This window comes from Platalea leucorodia (assembly GCF_965183815.1).
Source record: "Platalea leucorodia genome assembly, chromosome: 8".
Lineage (NCBI taxonomy): Eukaryota > Metazoa > Chordata > Aves > Pelecaniformes > Threskiornithidae > Platalea > Platalea leucorodia.
The window spans coordinates 8,421,797-8,439,151 of NC_138830.1; the positions used below are offsets into that span (position 1 = coordinate 8,421,797).

Consider the following 17,355-nt stretch of genomic DNA (forward strand, 5'->3'; position numbering starts at 1 on the left):
ACCCCTAATCGTCACCCCTGTGAATAAGTGGCTCTGTTGACTTAGACTCAAGATTAGAGTTACAATCTACTGCACTTTTGCAGTCTGCAGCTGGAAAACTCTTGATATACTCTGTTTTTAGCAAATGTTTGCTCACTGGGTCTAGCAGATCGGACCATCAACGGTGTAAGGCGTGTAACTGCGCAGATTTTGTCTTTACCCTGTAAATCAGATACAACTAAGGACCTCATCAGGACAGGTCACTGTTTTTCGCCTCAGTGAGTGGCTGAGCCCTATAATGGCACTGATGCACACTCATTCCCTTCTGTGCGTTCCTGTTCCTACTCTCGACTTCATTTTGATTTACAGAGTTTTCACAAATAAATTTAACAGCAGACTGGAATCATGAAAGAGAAGACCCTTATATTCTGATTTAATAGTTAAAATTTTTGATGTCAGAGACTTAAGGAAGAATAGCCAGCTGACTTCAAATTAATAAAGGAGAAAAAACAGATAATAATTTAAACTGAAGGCTTGCTTGAAATTCACCTACATTTCCCAATTCTCAGACATATTTCCTCTTTGCTCTTCCAGTCCCCTATCCAGCAGCTGTTGTCTGCCTCCCCATTGGAAAATAAGATACAAAGTAATGTTACAAACAAAAATCATGTAAATTTTCAGTATATTCACATTTTTGAGGAACAGACAGTTTTCAAAAGAACGAAACCAAACCAAACAAAAAACACCTTTGAACTTTTCACAGACAAACAAATGAAGCAAAAGATTCAGGGCAAGAAAAGCATTAATGACTTCTTGTTTGTTCTATTATTATTTGTTCTATCATTTATTTGGAAGTTGTAGAATATAGCACAACACTTGGACAGGACGGAGTGTACGCAGCAGCAGTGGGAAACACCACCATTTGGCCATTTTCAACTCATTTTGAGAGGGGGAAAAACCCAACAAACCAAGAGTTATTTAACATTCCCTAATTCAAACCTTAAGGAAACCAAAATGATATTGATGCCTTGGCAACAAGTCTCTCCTTGACCGGACAGCTCGGGCTTAGGGGGTCTCAAGCCAAGAGAAAGCAAAGGGAGATGAGCCATGAGTAACGCAGGACAGACTGACACAACCCATAATGCCCCTTTCCGAAGTCACAGCTGAAGAAGGACATGACATTTGCCTACATTAATCTGGTTAACTTGTGGAAGGGGCATGACTAATTTGCTCAGTGTGTGAAATTTTATATTTTTTATTTAACTGCTTCTGTTTAGCCATTTACTTGAAAAACACAAATTTTTGTCTTTTCTAGTTTAGTAGGAAAGCCAGGTCCAGATACATTTTGGAAGATCTCACCAGAAAGGGAACAGCTCTGCCTAAAATGAAACTAGAGTTGTTTATTACATTCTTTTACAATGTGCATTTCATTTTAAAATATGCTAAAAAAGATTTACAAAAACTTGACTAAAGATCCTTTCCCAACCTATTTTCTTGGTTTGTAGTCCTCAGCTGCCATAACAGTACGATCTTTAATTGTACACTATATTTTTGTTATAGGATAAAGCATCTTTACTAAAACTGTTAAAATACAGTGCATTAAAGAGTTCACACAAGATTAATGACTTCTAGCTAGCAAAAATTGCATTTCGTTAGTCAAAAAACGAGATATAAATTTATAAACTACATATGTCAATGAAAACAGGTCAGTCATATTTTCTTCCAACATGCAGAAAAACAGTGATCTAGACCATATTTGCTATGAATTTCACAGGGCATAATGCTATTTACCAGTGCCCCAATGTTGGGTAGTCTGTAGAGAAATAGTACAACATCAATACAGGGTAGTAAATTCAAGTTACACTAGAAAAGATAACTGCTTTAAGAACATAGGAACGTCCGGAGGAATGGGAAGTACTGGCCAAAGGTGTTCATCATTTCATAGGATGCTGAAGGTCCCTGACAGCAGTACTCCAACAAAGGCCCGTGGAATACGAGCTGATCTTCCAAAGCAAATCTCAGAAGGACAGCAGAAAGGACCTTCTGTCTTCAGGGAGGACACTGGGTATGAGGATAGACTTTATAGGGCCAGGTTGGCGATGGGGTCCACTCAGAGCCCCAAATTCAACACAAGCCAGATGTTGAAATTGGGTAATTACATAAATGTATGTTTAAAGTTCTCACTGTGAACAGTTTTATAACTAACATGATGACCATACTTAGGTTATTCCCATTGCACTGCTATACTACATCAAAGAAAAAATCATTAGTAGTTACAATTTTGACTAACACCAGAATTTCCAATACAACCAAGCAAAGTTCAAAGGCAGATTAAAACTCTTGTTCCACTCTAAAATGTATTTCCTAATAATAGTTTTGATAATTGGAGAGCAGCATTTCCATATATTTCATGGGACTTCATAAAATATAATTCCTAATGAGTATCAATAAGAAAGGCTATTTTTATTTTATATTTTTTTTGTTTTGAATATTTGTTTACAAAAGTGATCTCTTCTCAAAAATTACCATTACAAAAGTCTCAAAATTAAAACAATTTAAATTTTTTTAAAGATTTCTGCAGCTTTCCTGAAGGATTAGTTTGTGTTTTAGTTTATGCTACCACAGTTCAATTGCTTTAACACCTTGTTGTGGTTTGAACTAGTAGTTCATGAACAAATTACATTTTCTGCTTTTTTAAATTAATATTTTCAATCAATCTTACACTTTAACCATAATCTGAACAATTATTTTTTAAACTTATCTTTTAACATTAAATTACTAGAACCACATTTTTGTAGCAAAAATGGCAAAGCTGACCTTTGCTTTATTAGCCTACAATTTGCTCACCAGTGTTTTCTTAAGCTATATGAATGGCTTATGTACATTGACAACATCCCACAGATGGTTATGATTACGTTCAACAGGACAACACACTCACTGAAAACTTTCACAGACGCTTACCTAATGGGATGTCACATTAAATCTGACAGAGTAAGATAAAATAACTACATACTCATTACAACATCTCAAAAAGGTCATTTTCAAATGATATTCACAACATTTCTAACATAATTATTGACAGAACCGGTGCACTAACATTCATGTAAGAGTGAGTTTTTAAACAACTGCGATTATTACATAGCTTTCTTCTGCCAGAAGATGTCCTTGAATATACATAGCTGTCAACATCTTGGAAATAGATGCCCCTAACTACAAAACTCTGGTAAACGTCAGAATTCGATTTGACTACTACTTGCTTCCTCTCTTAATGCTTAATGACTAATTCCTCAGAGATACCCTTAAAAGCCCTAAAATGTTGTCCTTGGGTAGAAACTTTCACTCAGCAATCAATCGGGAGCAAATTAGATGATTGCGTTGAAATGTACTGCACTGTTTAAGCTAACAAATGAATGAAGAAAGGTAGTATATCGGAACATATGCCACTACACTGAAGTTGCTAAAAGGGTCTGTTGGAAGAATATTTGGTTTCCAGTGAAGCTAATATGCTATAAGAAGGGACAGTGATGAAAGAATACCAAGTCATATGGAAATCCAAATATAGTGACAGACACAATTATTTTACTAATTGCTAATGAATACAGTCAAGTGGCTTCAAAAAGCAAAACTTTGCTTGGACTACTTCAGGTTTTGACCTCTGCATGAGCAAATGCATTTCAAACTGAAGCCCACCAAAATTGATTAACGGCGCCAGCCAAGGCCAGCGTGTAGTTGAAGCTTTTTTCCATCTATCACATGGCCCCAAGGATAGTTAAATGAACCTTAAAATGGCTACAAACAGCTCAATGACTACACAGACTCCTGCCAATTAGAAATAATTAGGCAGTCATTTTGGTGGTAAGTCTTTTTAAGTGCATACATAATGATGCAATGATGCTTATTAGCGATCTCATATGAGCTATGCTCAAACAGCCTGGAATAATTATGCAACTATCACAAAGCCTTGCACATCTCTGTACTTCACCTTAATGCATTTAAAAATCCACTTCATTACCTCCAGTAATTAATCCTCCATTAATTGCAGGAAAAGCCCAGTTTACCATGCTTCGTTTCTAATTATCTTATAAATAGTTATGGTTCTAATTAATGTGTTCATTAAGCTGAATATCTTTCTCAAAGCCATGCTCAGAGCAAAGGTTCTGCTTTTGAGAGAAAAAGCCTAACTAGCCATAAGGTGAGGCCATTTTGGTTGTATTTGCTTTTATTTTAGTATATTCAACCTCCTAATTGGCATTTAAAATCTAATTTGGAAGAACTTCAAGAAGACTATATAGTAGAAAAATAGGAAAAGGATTTTTTTTTTTGACCCATTCTCCAATCAAGAAGCTTAGAGCTTTAACAGGAAAACTTTTAGCATATCTTTTTGATATAGACTGGTAACAGATTTTCAGTGCTATGCCACAGATTAATTTAAATTCTATTACAATTTAGCTTACCCCTGCACGTTTCCATATAAAAGAAGCAAAAACTATAGAAGAAAAATAGATATCTAACAGTATATGCATAATTTAAAAACATACTACTGCCCTTGCCTCCATTTCTAGGATATAAATCAGCAGTACAGAATTACAGAAATATTGAAATCAGTTATTCAAGCCGAGCATAATATAACTCTTTAAAGTCAATGACAGTTTTTTGGTTTGCCCTACTAGGAGCTGGTATGATCCCATGAAAACCGCAACTGAAGAATAGTTTAAAATATTATTTATGGATAAGGAAACTCCATATTGAAAGCATATGTTTCATGGTATTTTGGAGGTATGCATATATGAATTTGCAGAAAACTTAAAGATTCAAAATAAAAAAAAATATTTTGGATGTACTCTTGTAGAATTTAAGTTACAGTTAATATTAAGGTATAATATTAACTTCCTATCTTTTCCTAGATTTTAAATTTTTTTAAATATACATTCTATTTAAATACAACTCTCTCCAGTTACACTATGCAAAAACAAATAGAAGTTTTCACATTTTTTCGTTATGTGATCACATATTTAACAAAATATTTTGCTCAGGTAATTACTTAAACACTATTTTGACAGTAAAAAGACAAAGTGTCTACATATGCCTGAAATTATCAATTTATTTTTTTTTTAATAATCTTTTCTTCCTATAACATCACACCTGAGTTAAGTCTGGAATCACTGAAGTCAAGTGCAGCTTTACCATTGACTCCGATAGGGACGGAGTTTTATACCAATAAGCCTATATTAGGACCAGATGAAGCGTTATCATCTATATATATTCTTGCTCTTGCGTTTCAGGGAGATACGGTGCCTTGCCTTAGAAACTGGCAACTTTCCCTGTTCACAGTGCCTTACTCCAGCTTTAAAACTGCCTCTCGCCTGGTCTCAACTTGAACAACCCAGGCTTGACCCTTTTTTCCCCAACCACGTTCTCCATACGTGGGCATCTCACCCTGTTCTCTTCCTCCTCACTAAAAAAGAGCAAGAGAGCTTCCAGACAGATCAGCTCACTGAACTACCTTGAAGCATAGATGCAGGAGGAGAAGAACAGGCACTAAAGGATGAAGGGACAGTCAGGAACATGTCCCAGTACCCCAACTTTAATCAGCTTAATCTGGCATGAACTCGTTCCCTAAGCACACTGGTCATAATATCAACAAAAACTGGCAGCTGCCAGTCTGGATCTTGAAGTACAATTCTAAAAAATAAAACAACAACAAAAAAATCCTCTAAAGCAAGAGTCAGCAACTACTGTCTCTGCCACAAAGATGGATTTGGAATGGTATACAGCACAGCTAGGAGCAAACCATAATACCTTGAGAAAAATAGCTAAGGCAGGCAGTGGTCCCCAGATCCTGGCTGCCGTGAAGTTCCAGACTAGCTTCCAGCCACAGAAGCAACACATTACTGATGAACATCTTATCTCTCTGGTAATTAATTTCTCCTAGGACCTGATAGATTTCTAGCAACATATTTAACCTCTAGTTTCAGAAAAGCAAAGCATCAGGCACTGCATACTTCAAATGTTGCCGACCCCTGATCCAAGGCGGCTGGTTACAAGAACCAGTCTTGTTATAACTGCCCCTCATGTAAGTTGAATAAAATAACACAAGAGTAATATACAAAGATAATTGAGAAGAACTATAGTAACCAAACTATTAATACATAAAGTAAATGTGGCAAGGAATCTGCGGAAGAAACAGTAATCCATCATTAAAACTATCGTGAACAGGGAAGCTGGCTTAGGGTTGTACATGTAATCTTAACTCTGGCACATACACCTTCAGCAAGGTTGACTTCGGTACATTCAACAAAATTCAGGTTGAATTTTTGAAATACACAGGGTTGACAGCTACTTGTATTCTATTGTTACAGGGTAACTGTTACTCTTGCTAGGGTTTTTTTTACATTCTGATGATTCCTGTAGAAAAGATACGGTAAAACACTTATGCAGCAAAAATACATGTTTTTTCGCCTGCATCTTTTTAAACTAGATACTGTTACTGTCATATGTTATTAGAATTAGAAAGAATGAAAGATGAGAATAAAGTAAACAGTAAAACATTTCTACCAACTTCTACAATTTTGTGTTTCACATTTTGATAATCACATTCTGGAAACAGCAGCAATTTACATAGTAAACAATGACGGTCTTATATTACCAATGCATCTTTAAGACATCTGCTATATGTTGCTTCACATAGCTGCCTCTAGAAACATGATCTCTGCAGCAAAAAATAATAGATTCTATTTCATGGCCAGAGCTTTGGTAGCAGAGAAAGAGAGGATTAAAAAAAAAGTAAAAATACTTAGTAGTTTAGAATGTAGACACATCAAAATCAAAAAGCCAATTCTCCACTAAGGGGAATCATATTCTTCTTCTTGTCTTCTTGAGTACCTTTTCCCAAACAGAAAACTGAAGCATTAAAAAAAACAAACCACAAACAAAAAAACACCAATCTGCAAATACACCCTTTCCTAAAGGGAGAAATAAAAGGTTTTAGAAAAATAAGAAGCTATACTTAAAACACATTCTGCGTACATAACACCTGGACTGCTTTAGAAAAAAAAGTTTACATGTAATTAGACTCAATACTTAGCTCTAAATGAACAGCACATGCATTTATATCTTTTTAAGGCTTTTTCTTTTTTAATACCAATGAAAGGCATCAAAGCAACTGTCACTAGCAGCTATCTGGCCTTATTGATAACTTAAGAGCCCTTGGCATTGCCTTATGAAGTTTAATTTCCCAAAGTGGTCAATTAGATCTCAGTAATGTGCTCATTGACGGGTTATTGCTCTAGGATATCTTCAGTGATACTGCTTCACCCCTGTATTTTTTCCAGTACACTCATGTAGACAAACTGTTAAGTTCCTTTTGAAAAAAGTCAGTTGTTATAGCTAAAAAAAAAAAAATATATATATATACTTTTTAGAGACTATTGGTGATACAACCTGTAACGCAACAAGATCCTAAATAAAAACTGCAGGTTTTGATTTATTATGGGAAAAAGAAGAAATATGATCTGATGTTAACATCCACAGAAAAACTAAAGATCACATGAGCAAACTCAGTAATCTGAATTTCACTAGTTCTTCCCTGCCCCAAGCTTTTATTTGAAGTTTAATGACAGAAATGCTACAATATCATAATTAAATATACGTTCTAATGGACTAAAGACTCCAAACTGCCCCTTTCCCACCAGAAAGAAGAAAGACAACCATGTAATATTTACACTGATTCCTTACATAATTATGTGGGTCTGTACAGCTAGTTGCATGTGAGTGTGTTGATTTGTGTAGTAAGGACAGAAGAAAAAATGTCCTAGGCAGCACATCAAAACTTGAAAAGAATAGTAACTCCAGTAGCTACTACCAAGCAAAAAAAGAAGTAATGAAATATTTCAAAAGAAATATTCTGATTAAATAGCATTGCTTGATTTCTTATAGAACTTTTATCTGCTTCTCTTTGGAAAATTCTTGGATCCATTTCCAAAGAAGTTATTTCCAAAGCATTTTTATAGATTAAGACAGCTTTTCAACACTGCCTGACAATGTGTGCCCAACCTTGTTCTTCACAGGTGTCTTATCATGTCTTGTTTCTTAGAGCAGATACACAGAGAAAGAGCCATGTTTGTACCCCCTCCCTTCCCTCCTAGCTACCTCACTGCTCTCAGTCAATACTGCTATTGTTACTCAAACTTCAGTTCCTAATTCCTTCCGTCTCCTTCCCATCAGAAAACTCACTGTCTGATGTCTGTAGGATGGTCAATCCAGAAAACCTTCACTTTCTTCCCTAAACCTTTCCTTTTCCCCAGAACAGCTAACATCACCTACGTTAATGTTTATTCCCATAGGCAAGACCTCTACGCAACCAAAACCAACTTCAGCTGTAATCCATACAGCTCTATCATATTTAAATTTAGCATTTCTTCACAACATTCATAAAAATGTCTTCTAAGTCCACACAACTGCAATTCATCTTATTTGTGTGATGATCTTTGCCCACTACTTGAGCCATTCCATTCTCTCTCTCTCTCTCTTTTTTTTTTAAAATTAATCTCTCCTCTACCTCCTCCTGTTCCTCCATAAACTCTGGTCTGATTTGCAAGGCCCCTCACAATTTTGCTCTTTGTTTATCTGCCATTATCTCTTCTATTACACATTGCTGCCGACATTAATGTCTGTCAAAATGCACATCCCTTTTATCTTCCTCTCTCCTAAGAACCTTTATTTTCTTTTCAGGACAATGCTGTTCTAGAAAATTCTTCCTGAAGTTGTTCACAGTTAAAACTCTACATTGTAATTTATTAGAAACTATCCATTACTGTGTGCTAACCAGAAAAGACAGATAGAGTCTGCAACTAAAAGGAAGGTTTGAACCCAAGTTAGTATAGATTATGTCTTGATCCAACACTTGTTAACAGCTGCAAGATCTGATAGGCCAGGGGTTTAATTCAGAAAGACCCTAACACATCAATACTACTACACTAAAATAATAAGACGCATGGAAAAAAGAGAGACTACCGGAAGACAGACCCATTCCTAATGACCATTCCAAGTAATGCAAACGCAAAGGCATTCAATGATAACACTGTTTATACCTTTGAAAAGTCTTACAAGCAACATTTCACCATGCAATATCGACTCTTAACCAAAATATTTCCTAGCAATGGTTTGGATTTATTTTTAAGAAGATATTAAAAAAGGAAATTCTCAAAGACCAAAAAAACCCTCAGGCAAAAGATGACTGACCCTTGCCAGTACTAAAAACTGAAACCTGCAAAAAGCTTAAAATCTTCCCTATGCAGTGGCACGCTATAAAGAACACAGGTAAACAACTGATACACAGCGAGGATTTACAGCTTGCCCCAGCATGAATAAGTATCTGAATGAAGCTATGACCTTTTTGAAAACAGATCAAACCCAATGGCAAGAATCTCTGACTTCAGGGTAAGCATTGTCTAGTATTGCATTGGTGTTTGAAGCAGCGGTGTTGAAAATGCATCTAGAAAGGGGTGGTGGGGAATTCTTTTCTTGTAATTCCATCACCACTGTGTGTCATAAACCAGGCAATGCAAATTACACTATCTTTAGAGATCACTGAATTTGTGAACCTGACTATCCAGTATGCATGCCAACACAGCACTATTTTAAAGAAATTAGTCGGGGTTTACTATTATTTATTTAATGACCCTTTTCACATTGCACTTCTCTGCATGACTAGAGGACTCTATTTTTAAATATTACAAACTATAAGTGCTAAACACGAAGAATTCTGGCAAGCTATGAGGGTTGAACGTAAGTTAATTCTAGTTTACATTGCTAGGATAATGGCAACTTCAGTCAACAAGCTGCTTTTTGATACCAAAACCAAGTCTATTCCAAAGCCATCCATAAGTAGGTCGCCCTGTCGCTGGACTGCAATAAGACACACACATTTAAATATGAAATCAATTAGACTGGAAGAATGGTAAAGAAATAAGATGTAACCATGTATCCACACACACAGGAAAAAAAACCAACACACTGATCAAACACTTCCTTCAGTGACAGGCATCAATTCTACAAACAGCATTACTTTACACACACGATATTTTCTCTTCGTAGATATGGATAGATGGAGTAGCTGTTATTGTGCCAATCTTTAAGTTGAACTGTGTTAAAGATATTTCAAGGCAGCAGTTTTCAGTTTAATGTAAAGGGAAAAGCCAAAAACACTTGGCAGACAATAAAAACAAACTTGCATATTTAAAGGCAATTATAGTGAAATACTCCATAATCACAGAATTGTATGAAACCAAGGAATAAAGGTTAACATCGTTTGGTTAATTCTATTTAAAGGTACATGAATTAAAAGATTTGCGTTACAAGTTCTGAAGTAAAGTATTTTCATATACTATTAACTTGCAGAACAATTGCAGTGAAAACTCTAAAAATATTAACGATACTCTATCCACATAGAAATTAGATGAAATCTGAGTTTCTCCATTCCAGAGAAGCATAATATTCTAATAAGAACTATCCTAATCTTCACCCAGCAATAATTTCAAGATGATATTATTATTCTCATTTCCTTGAATAATATCCATACTCCAGGGCCATTTTCCTTCTCATATTCAATATCATGCATGCTTGTATCAAGATTCCTTTCTTCATATCCTGTCACAGTATCAATCACTGCCTCCTGTCCACTCAATCCACTTTTGATTTATCAGCCGCCGTCTTTCTGGACTCCATAACTCGACCCAAACCATTTTAGCAAGACATTGACAAATAGCACCCAGTATCACATCAACCTGTTCCACTTAGTAAACTAAGAAACAGTAACTGTGACATCTCTGCATAAGTATTCCATTCTATTCCCCAGACTGATGTATATTAATGAGGAGATGGTATTTGAAATGCTTCTTCCACATCAGCATCTAATATGATCAAATTAGGAAATGGGATGATTTATTAAATTTCGTAGAGCTGAAATATTTCTTTATATCACTATATGTGTGGTTTCAGAAAGTGAGCTGTTGCTTTCAATTTTTCTACTGAGGATGTGCCTGCATTTCACAGACGAATTATTGTCTTTAAAAAGATTGCAAGAAGGCGAAATGTTATTAAGCAAATGCTCAGTAAAACAAACTAAATCGGTTTTAAAATTCCTAATTTAATGTAAATCTTGGTTGTTTTGCTGAAATTCAGTTTGTGATCTTATTAAGTCATATTTGCATTGTACTATCTTGCTGTAGGACAGCTTTAAATTTATAGCATTACTCGGAAGCCCCACTTTTTTGACTCTAAAAAATGCATCTAAAATAAAATAGTTATAATATGCACAAGTTTTCTTATCTTCTAAAATAAAGTACAAAAAAAATCATTTTAGGTTACAAACAATACTTACTCAAAATATTTTTAAAACATGTCATTATAAAAATCTAACTTTTCAAATTAAAACTTGATATTTCAGTATTTTACACAGTCAGAGCTCTGTAAATCAAACACTCAAATAAAACACCTATGTTAGAGAAGTTACTAAAAAAAATTACATTGCAGCCACATATACTTTTATTGGCACTTTCACTACCTTGAAAAACAAAATATCTTAATTTGACGGGGGACTGTGGGGAGAAAAGACATTATGGGATACAGAATTTGTGCCATCTGCATGGCTTATACTAAAAACAAATCCAGTGATTTAAAGATACCATGTAATGGATCTTAACTTCCAATATGAAACTAGTTTTCTAGTGTCAGTCCCATTTCCACTGGGGGGGGGAATCACAGTTGCTCAAGTCCTAAAGGTGGTACTCTGAAGGTGCAGCCGCAACGTTACAAATCCAAGCAGCACAGAGATGATCTTCACTTCGTTGCTGTATCTCATATTGCTGCTTTTCGGGTGGGTCAGTAGATTTTTACTCCCTGCCACTGGCAATTCAGAAGTTGGCGATCAACAGGAATACTTTAGCAGGTAGCACACACTCTTTACTACGTTAACACCAGGTGCCTGGCTGAGTTACTTCTGGTCATTTTATTACCTAGTTTACATAAGTGTTTTCTTCAGTACTTACCTTTACAAGTCATATGAAAATCAGCTGCCCCGCCCCAAAGCAAAAAAATTAACAAATTACAGATGCCAAATTCTTATGAAAATTCCACTTCAGCACTACAAATACATACATTTCCTAAGACAAATATCACCTCTTCACATTTAACAGCTTTGAATGGATTTTTCTTGTCTGACTGCTTTTTTAATTCATTTCAACTTCTGGTATCCACAATCTCCACCAGCAAGGGCTTCCACAGCTTAATTATGAGATACAGAAGTACCATCTCCTTTTGTTTGACTAGAATCTGCCACCAGCTGACTTCGTTCACTTCATGCCTGCCCCAGGTCTTGCACTGGAGGAGATAGGAAACACTCATTCCATAAGCATCTTTTCACACCGTTATTCTTTGGGTTTTTTTTTAAATACCCCTCCATCATATTCCCTCTTTCCCCCACAATCTGTTTTCCAGCCTGAAGAATCATAGTGTACTCAGTCCTCTCAGGAAAGCTGTGCATACCTCCGATCAAGTGCACAAGACAGATTTTGAGATAGCAAAGAAAGGAATTACTTAGCATTGCTGCGGCTGCCTCAACGCTAACAAACAGGGAAAACACAGGCCTCTAGTAGCAGCTTTCTGCAACCTATTTAACTCTACTCCAGAAATAAGATTAATCCATGGCTTCCCAGTGTAACATTACAGCAGAGAGCAGACTTGGAAAAAAACTACAATAAAGGATTCAATGTGTCCTGTTGGTTTTAGTTTTATGCTTTTAACATTTTAGTTTTATGCTTTTAACATGCCAAAACACTTCTGTTATAATTTAGGATGTTATTTACAAATATTTTCCCTGAAGAACCATGTCTGTGACTAGTAATATCATTTAAAGTGACCTGCAGCTATACCTTCATAGCTATAGTACTGAAAAGCTAGTATATTTTATACATAAAATATTTGATACACAATATTTCTTAACACAAAAAGAAATAAACAGCTGTCATATTTTTAAAGTTTTAGGTGCCTAATTTCCATATATTGCAATGACAATTAACATCAGTAAACCCCTTGGAAAAGATGACTATTAGACTAGGTCTAATGAGATCTGCAATTTATACTTATTACAATAAAACAGAGATGTTTAAATCAGGTTATCATATTTCCTAATACTGAGTATCTGACATACTGAAAAACACCTTCATTTTCACCTTATTCTTTTGACATCTCATTGTTTTAAAACTGATTTTGTTAGCAAAACAGTGGATATTCACAGGAATATTTCTACACACAGCACAGTAGCTTATCTGGGCTCTACAGCTCAGATGGTAAGTATACTCAAAGAGAGACCAGACAGTTTAAATAACCAAATTGCTACTACAAAGGCACGGTAGCAATAAGTGTCCAGGCAACTATTCTAATGAACAGCTGTGAATAAGTCATGAGAGAATACAAATAAGAGAAAGCAAAACATTCACATCTTTCAACAACAATTTTTCAACATTTAGAGGCAACAGCTCTACTGATTTGGTAAATGAAAATGACATGTTTTACTACATGCTTGGTACAGGTACACAAAATTACCTGGCTGAAGATCTGTAAACACATACCAAAAAAAGCTTTGATCTGCCTGATACACTCAATAATTAATTTAAATTCAATAGAAAATGCTAACAGTAATTCTGATATCCAGGGATAAACTTTATTTCAACTTTTTAATTGAAAAACACACACACACAAAAAATGAGCTTCTTTTAATTACAAAAGTAGGAAGCAGATTTTATAATACAAATTGCAACATCTGATTAAGATTTAAATATTTAAATTACATTTATTATTGAAAACATCCATTTGTCACAATCCAATTTATCAAAAATTTCAGCACCATAGATCTCTCTAAATAGTAAGAAAAATTTTCATAACTAAATACTCCTCTCTTTCCAAGGGAAATACAGATGAGAAAATAACAGTTTAGTCTGATCTTCAGGGAGCCAACATTATGCATGGGAGTTACGGAAATCAGTAATCAAAAAAATCCACAAGAAGTTTTCAGATTATTACAGTTAAACCAAGGTGATTTATTAATGTTTTCTGCACTTGGTCAAACACAAAAATATATAACATCTTCAAAACCAACTGTTCCACCAGTGTAATTTAAAGATTTAGTACATCAAAGGCAGAGTATGGAGATTTCAAATTAGGAAGAGTTTCAAGTGACATGTAGTTTAGATGATCACTTGCAACCATTTTTTCTGGTATATTCCAAACTCAGTAACTATATGGAGATTTTAAATGAATGTTTTTACAGTAGAAATAATAATTCTTTTTCCTAGAAAAGAGTCTTACCTTCTTGTTCTACTTTTTGATCTCGATCTTTGAGACCTGTAGGACTTGCCTCTGCCCCTCGATCGGCTACGACTGCGTTTTCTTCTAGAACCATATGAAGAACTACTGCTTGATCTGTGTCTGCGTCTAAAACAAAACCATGCTATTAGTATTCTACTGCTTCTAAAAAAAACCAACCAAACAGGAAGAAAAAACCTAACAGTTTACTTAAAAGGGACATACAAACCTGTGTTTTTTGTATTATAACATGTTGTAGAAGCCTCAAATACCACTACTACACTGTAATAAGTAATTCACATACACATGGGCAATGCTTGTCTTAAAGAACTTACATTCTAAAAATATACATCTCAAGACAGAAAAAGGGCAGGAGGAGAAACGGAAGTTAACTGATTTGCCCCAAATCATGCAATACCTCAAGGGCAAAGCCAGGAACACAACCCAGCTCGCAATGGTGTTTAGTCCCATGACCAACTCATTGGAACTCACTGCCTCTTTGCCAAATCTAAGGTTAAAGAAACATTTAGACCTACGTTCTCAGGAGGATTTACACAGAAATACACCATATGGGATAAGGACTACAACTCCAGCGCTAAAAATGAAAACCATAAAATGTTCATTTCTGCATTGCTGCTCTATGCAATTATTTCCAGACATACTATGTACATTCATAAAATGTAAACATAAAAATGCATTTTAAATTATGTACACCTAAAAATACTTTATGTATCTCTCTATATATAAATTTACAGATGTATTACGTCAACTTTCCCTGCTTTGATGTAGACAGTTCCCCCACCCTTTTTTTAAGTACAATTAGTAATCAAATAATCAATATTAATTTATTCCACCTGAGCTTGGAAGTTTTCTCCCGAGTTCAGTCAGGAGTCAGAATGCTGTCTTCCCTTCCCTCTCCCTCCCAACCTCCCCACTTCATTTATTCAAAGAATAAATTCTTATACACATAGGAGAAAGGTGAAAGAATACATACTAAATACATAAATTAAACCAACCAACCCCAAAACTGATGGGAGGAATACTTTCCAATTCTTAATCTTTTGTAAGGTTTCCTCTCGATATCCGTCTCCCCCGACAGCTAACCAAATAACAATTACAATCCTTATGAGAACCTCGATATTTTTGGCCTTTATTACGTTTTAGTAATATTAAAATATAACACCACATAAGAAACATTTCTGTAATTCAGGATATACTCAATGTGATATGTGCTGTATTATGTACAAGTAGTGTTGCAGTAGTACAAACTGGAAAAGATATATAGGTTAACTACTACAGAACAGGTCTTCACCTGAGAAAGGAATGCAACGTTCCTGCTAAAGGAAGATGAAGAACAGTAATCTTAGAGATTACTTGCTGGCTGGGGTTAAACCACAACACTGCTGCTTTTGATTCCTAAGGGCCAGGGATAAATCCAGCAGGACCCCAGCATGTAATAGTGACTTAACTGCCAGGAGCAAATGTCCTAAACTAAGGGCAAACCAAAGGTGCCAACTAGATCCTGAAAGCAGACACTTTCGTCTTTTCCGGATTCAATTTAAGTCAACTGGTCTTCGTCCAGGCTCTAATCTCCCTTCAAGCTCTGTTTTTATCTGCGAGATAGCCATGCCTGCACTGGACTAAAGAGATTCATAAAGCTGCATGTCATCAGCATATTGTTGGCATCGAAGCCCATGTCATCTCACTGTGTCCCCTAAGGGCTGTATGTAGATGCTAAGCAGGAACAGAAGAAAGGGGGGATGGAAATAAACAAATAAGAAAGCCCCCACAAGCAGCCAACTTGCCCCTCATTGACACACTCTTCTGCCAGCTAAAGAAAGGTTTGTCAGGAGCAGTTTCTAATATATTTACAGTGCAGCTAGACACAATGAGTATTTTCGAGCTCCGCTTATTAATAACTTGACCACCACCTGTTCAGTTTGACTCCAGGATCACCGTAAGTCAGACTGAGAGATACCCAGGATATCTAAAAAGGCCCGGTACTGAAAGGGGCCACTGATGAAGGAATTACAGTGTTACATCAAGAAAAAATTGGTAGATACAGCCACATGATCTGTGTTCTAGACACCTGGCTGACTACTCTATTCTGTACGCATAAAAAATAGCAAGAATAATGGTGAAAACAAGCTGTTATAGCAAACATATAGACCTACTGTAAAATCATCCCAAGTCTTTCTATTGAGAAAGTCTACCTTGTCTGGAAAGACCTACTTGGTTTATTACAACAGAAAAAAGTAACACAGAATAGCCTGTAACTAGTTCAATGAAACTACTTTTCAAACTGGCGTTAATACATGAACTATTATATTTCAAAAAAAGAGATCAGCAATTCATTATTCAGAAGGAGGAGAAAGAAAAAGTTATTTTAGTTGGTTAGTTTTTGTTTCTTTTAATAAGGAAGTTACTTTTGGATTTGCATATACACTGGTTTCATATTCTTGGAAGAGGGGAAGGTGTTCTGGTATTTTGATGGTGGTTTTGGTTTTTTCTTTAAATATAAGAAAAAATATTATCATATCTTCCAAGATTCAGAGCAAACTCCGCTATAAAATTCCAACCTAGAACTGACTACACATTGGATTCAAACACTTCTAGCTTTGTACCATAATATGAAAGAGCCCTATTTATAAACAACTGCAACAGACAGTAAATTACTATAAATGCACCTTTTCTCATAAGAATGTGAACGAGACTGGAGATCTCGAGACCGTGACCTTGACCTTGATTTCCTTCCAGATTTTTTACGGTTGTATGTTCTGCTGTCTGAGGAGCTACTCGAAGACGAACGCCTGCGGTGTTTCTTTTTCCTTCTGCTTCTGTTCTCTTCTTCTGTGTCCGAGGAGCGACGTCCCATTTTTAAACTATATAAAAACAGAAATTCTAAACTGTAAGAAAGTCTCATGTCTACATTACATTGTTGTATGTATAAAAAAAATAGTGTGTATGCATATATAAACATATCATTATACTATTTTTAAAAAGTTATGTGCATAG

The 17,355-nt window shown here is 35.5% G+C and overlaps 1 protein-coding gene across 2 annotated transcripts in view; it reads right to left on the reverse strand.

Moving 5' to 3' along the window:
* Positions 1-17,355, reverse strand: part of RSRC1 (arginine and serine rich coiled-coil 1) — a 175,392-nt gene that overhangs the window by 150,436 nt on the left and 7,601 nt on the right. For both annotated transcript variants that reach the window (XM_082319340.1, XM_082319339.1), the window contains exons 2-3: positions 17,028-17,222; positions 14,344-14,469 (exon numbers count right to left, since the gene is read on the reverse strand). In XM_082319340.1, the coding sequence (XP_082175466.1) occupies positions 14,344-14,469; positions 17,028-17,215 (314 nt within the window). In that variant the 5' untranslated portion in view covers positions 17,216-17,222. The remainder of the gene's footprint in view (positions 1-14,343; positions 14,470-17,027; positions 17,223-17,355) is intronic.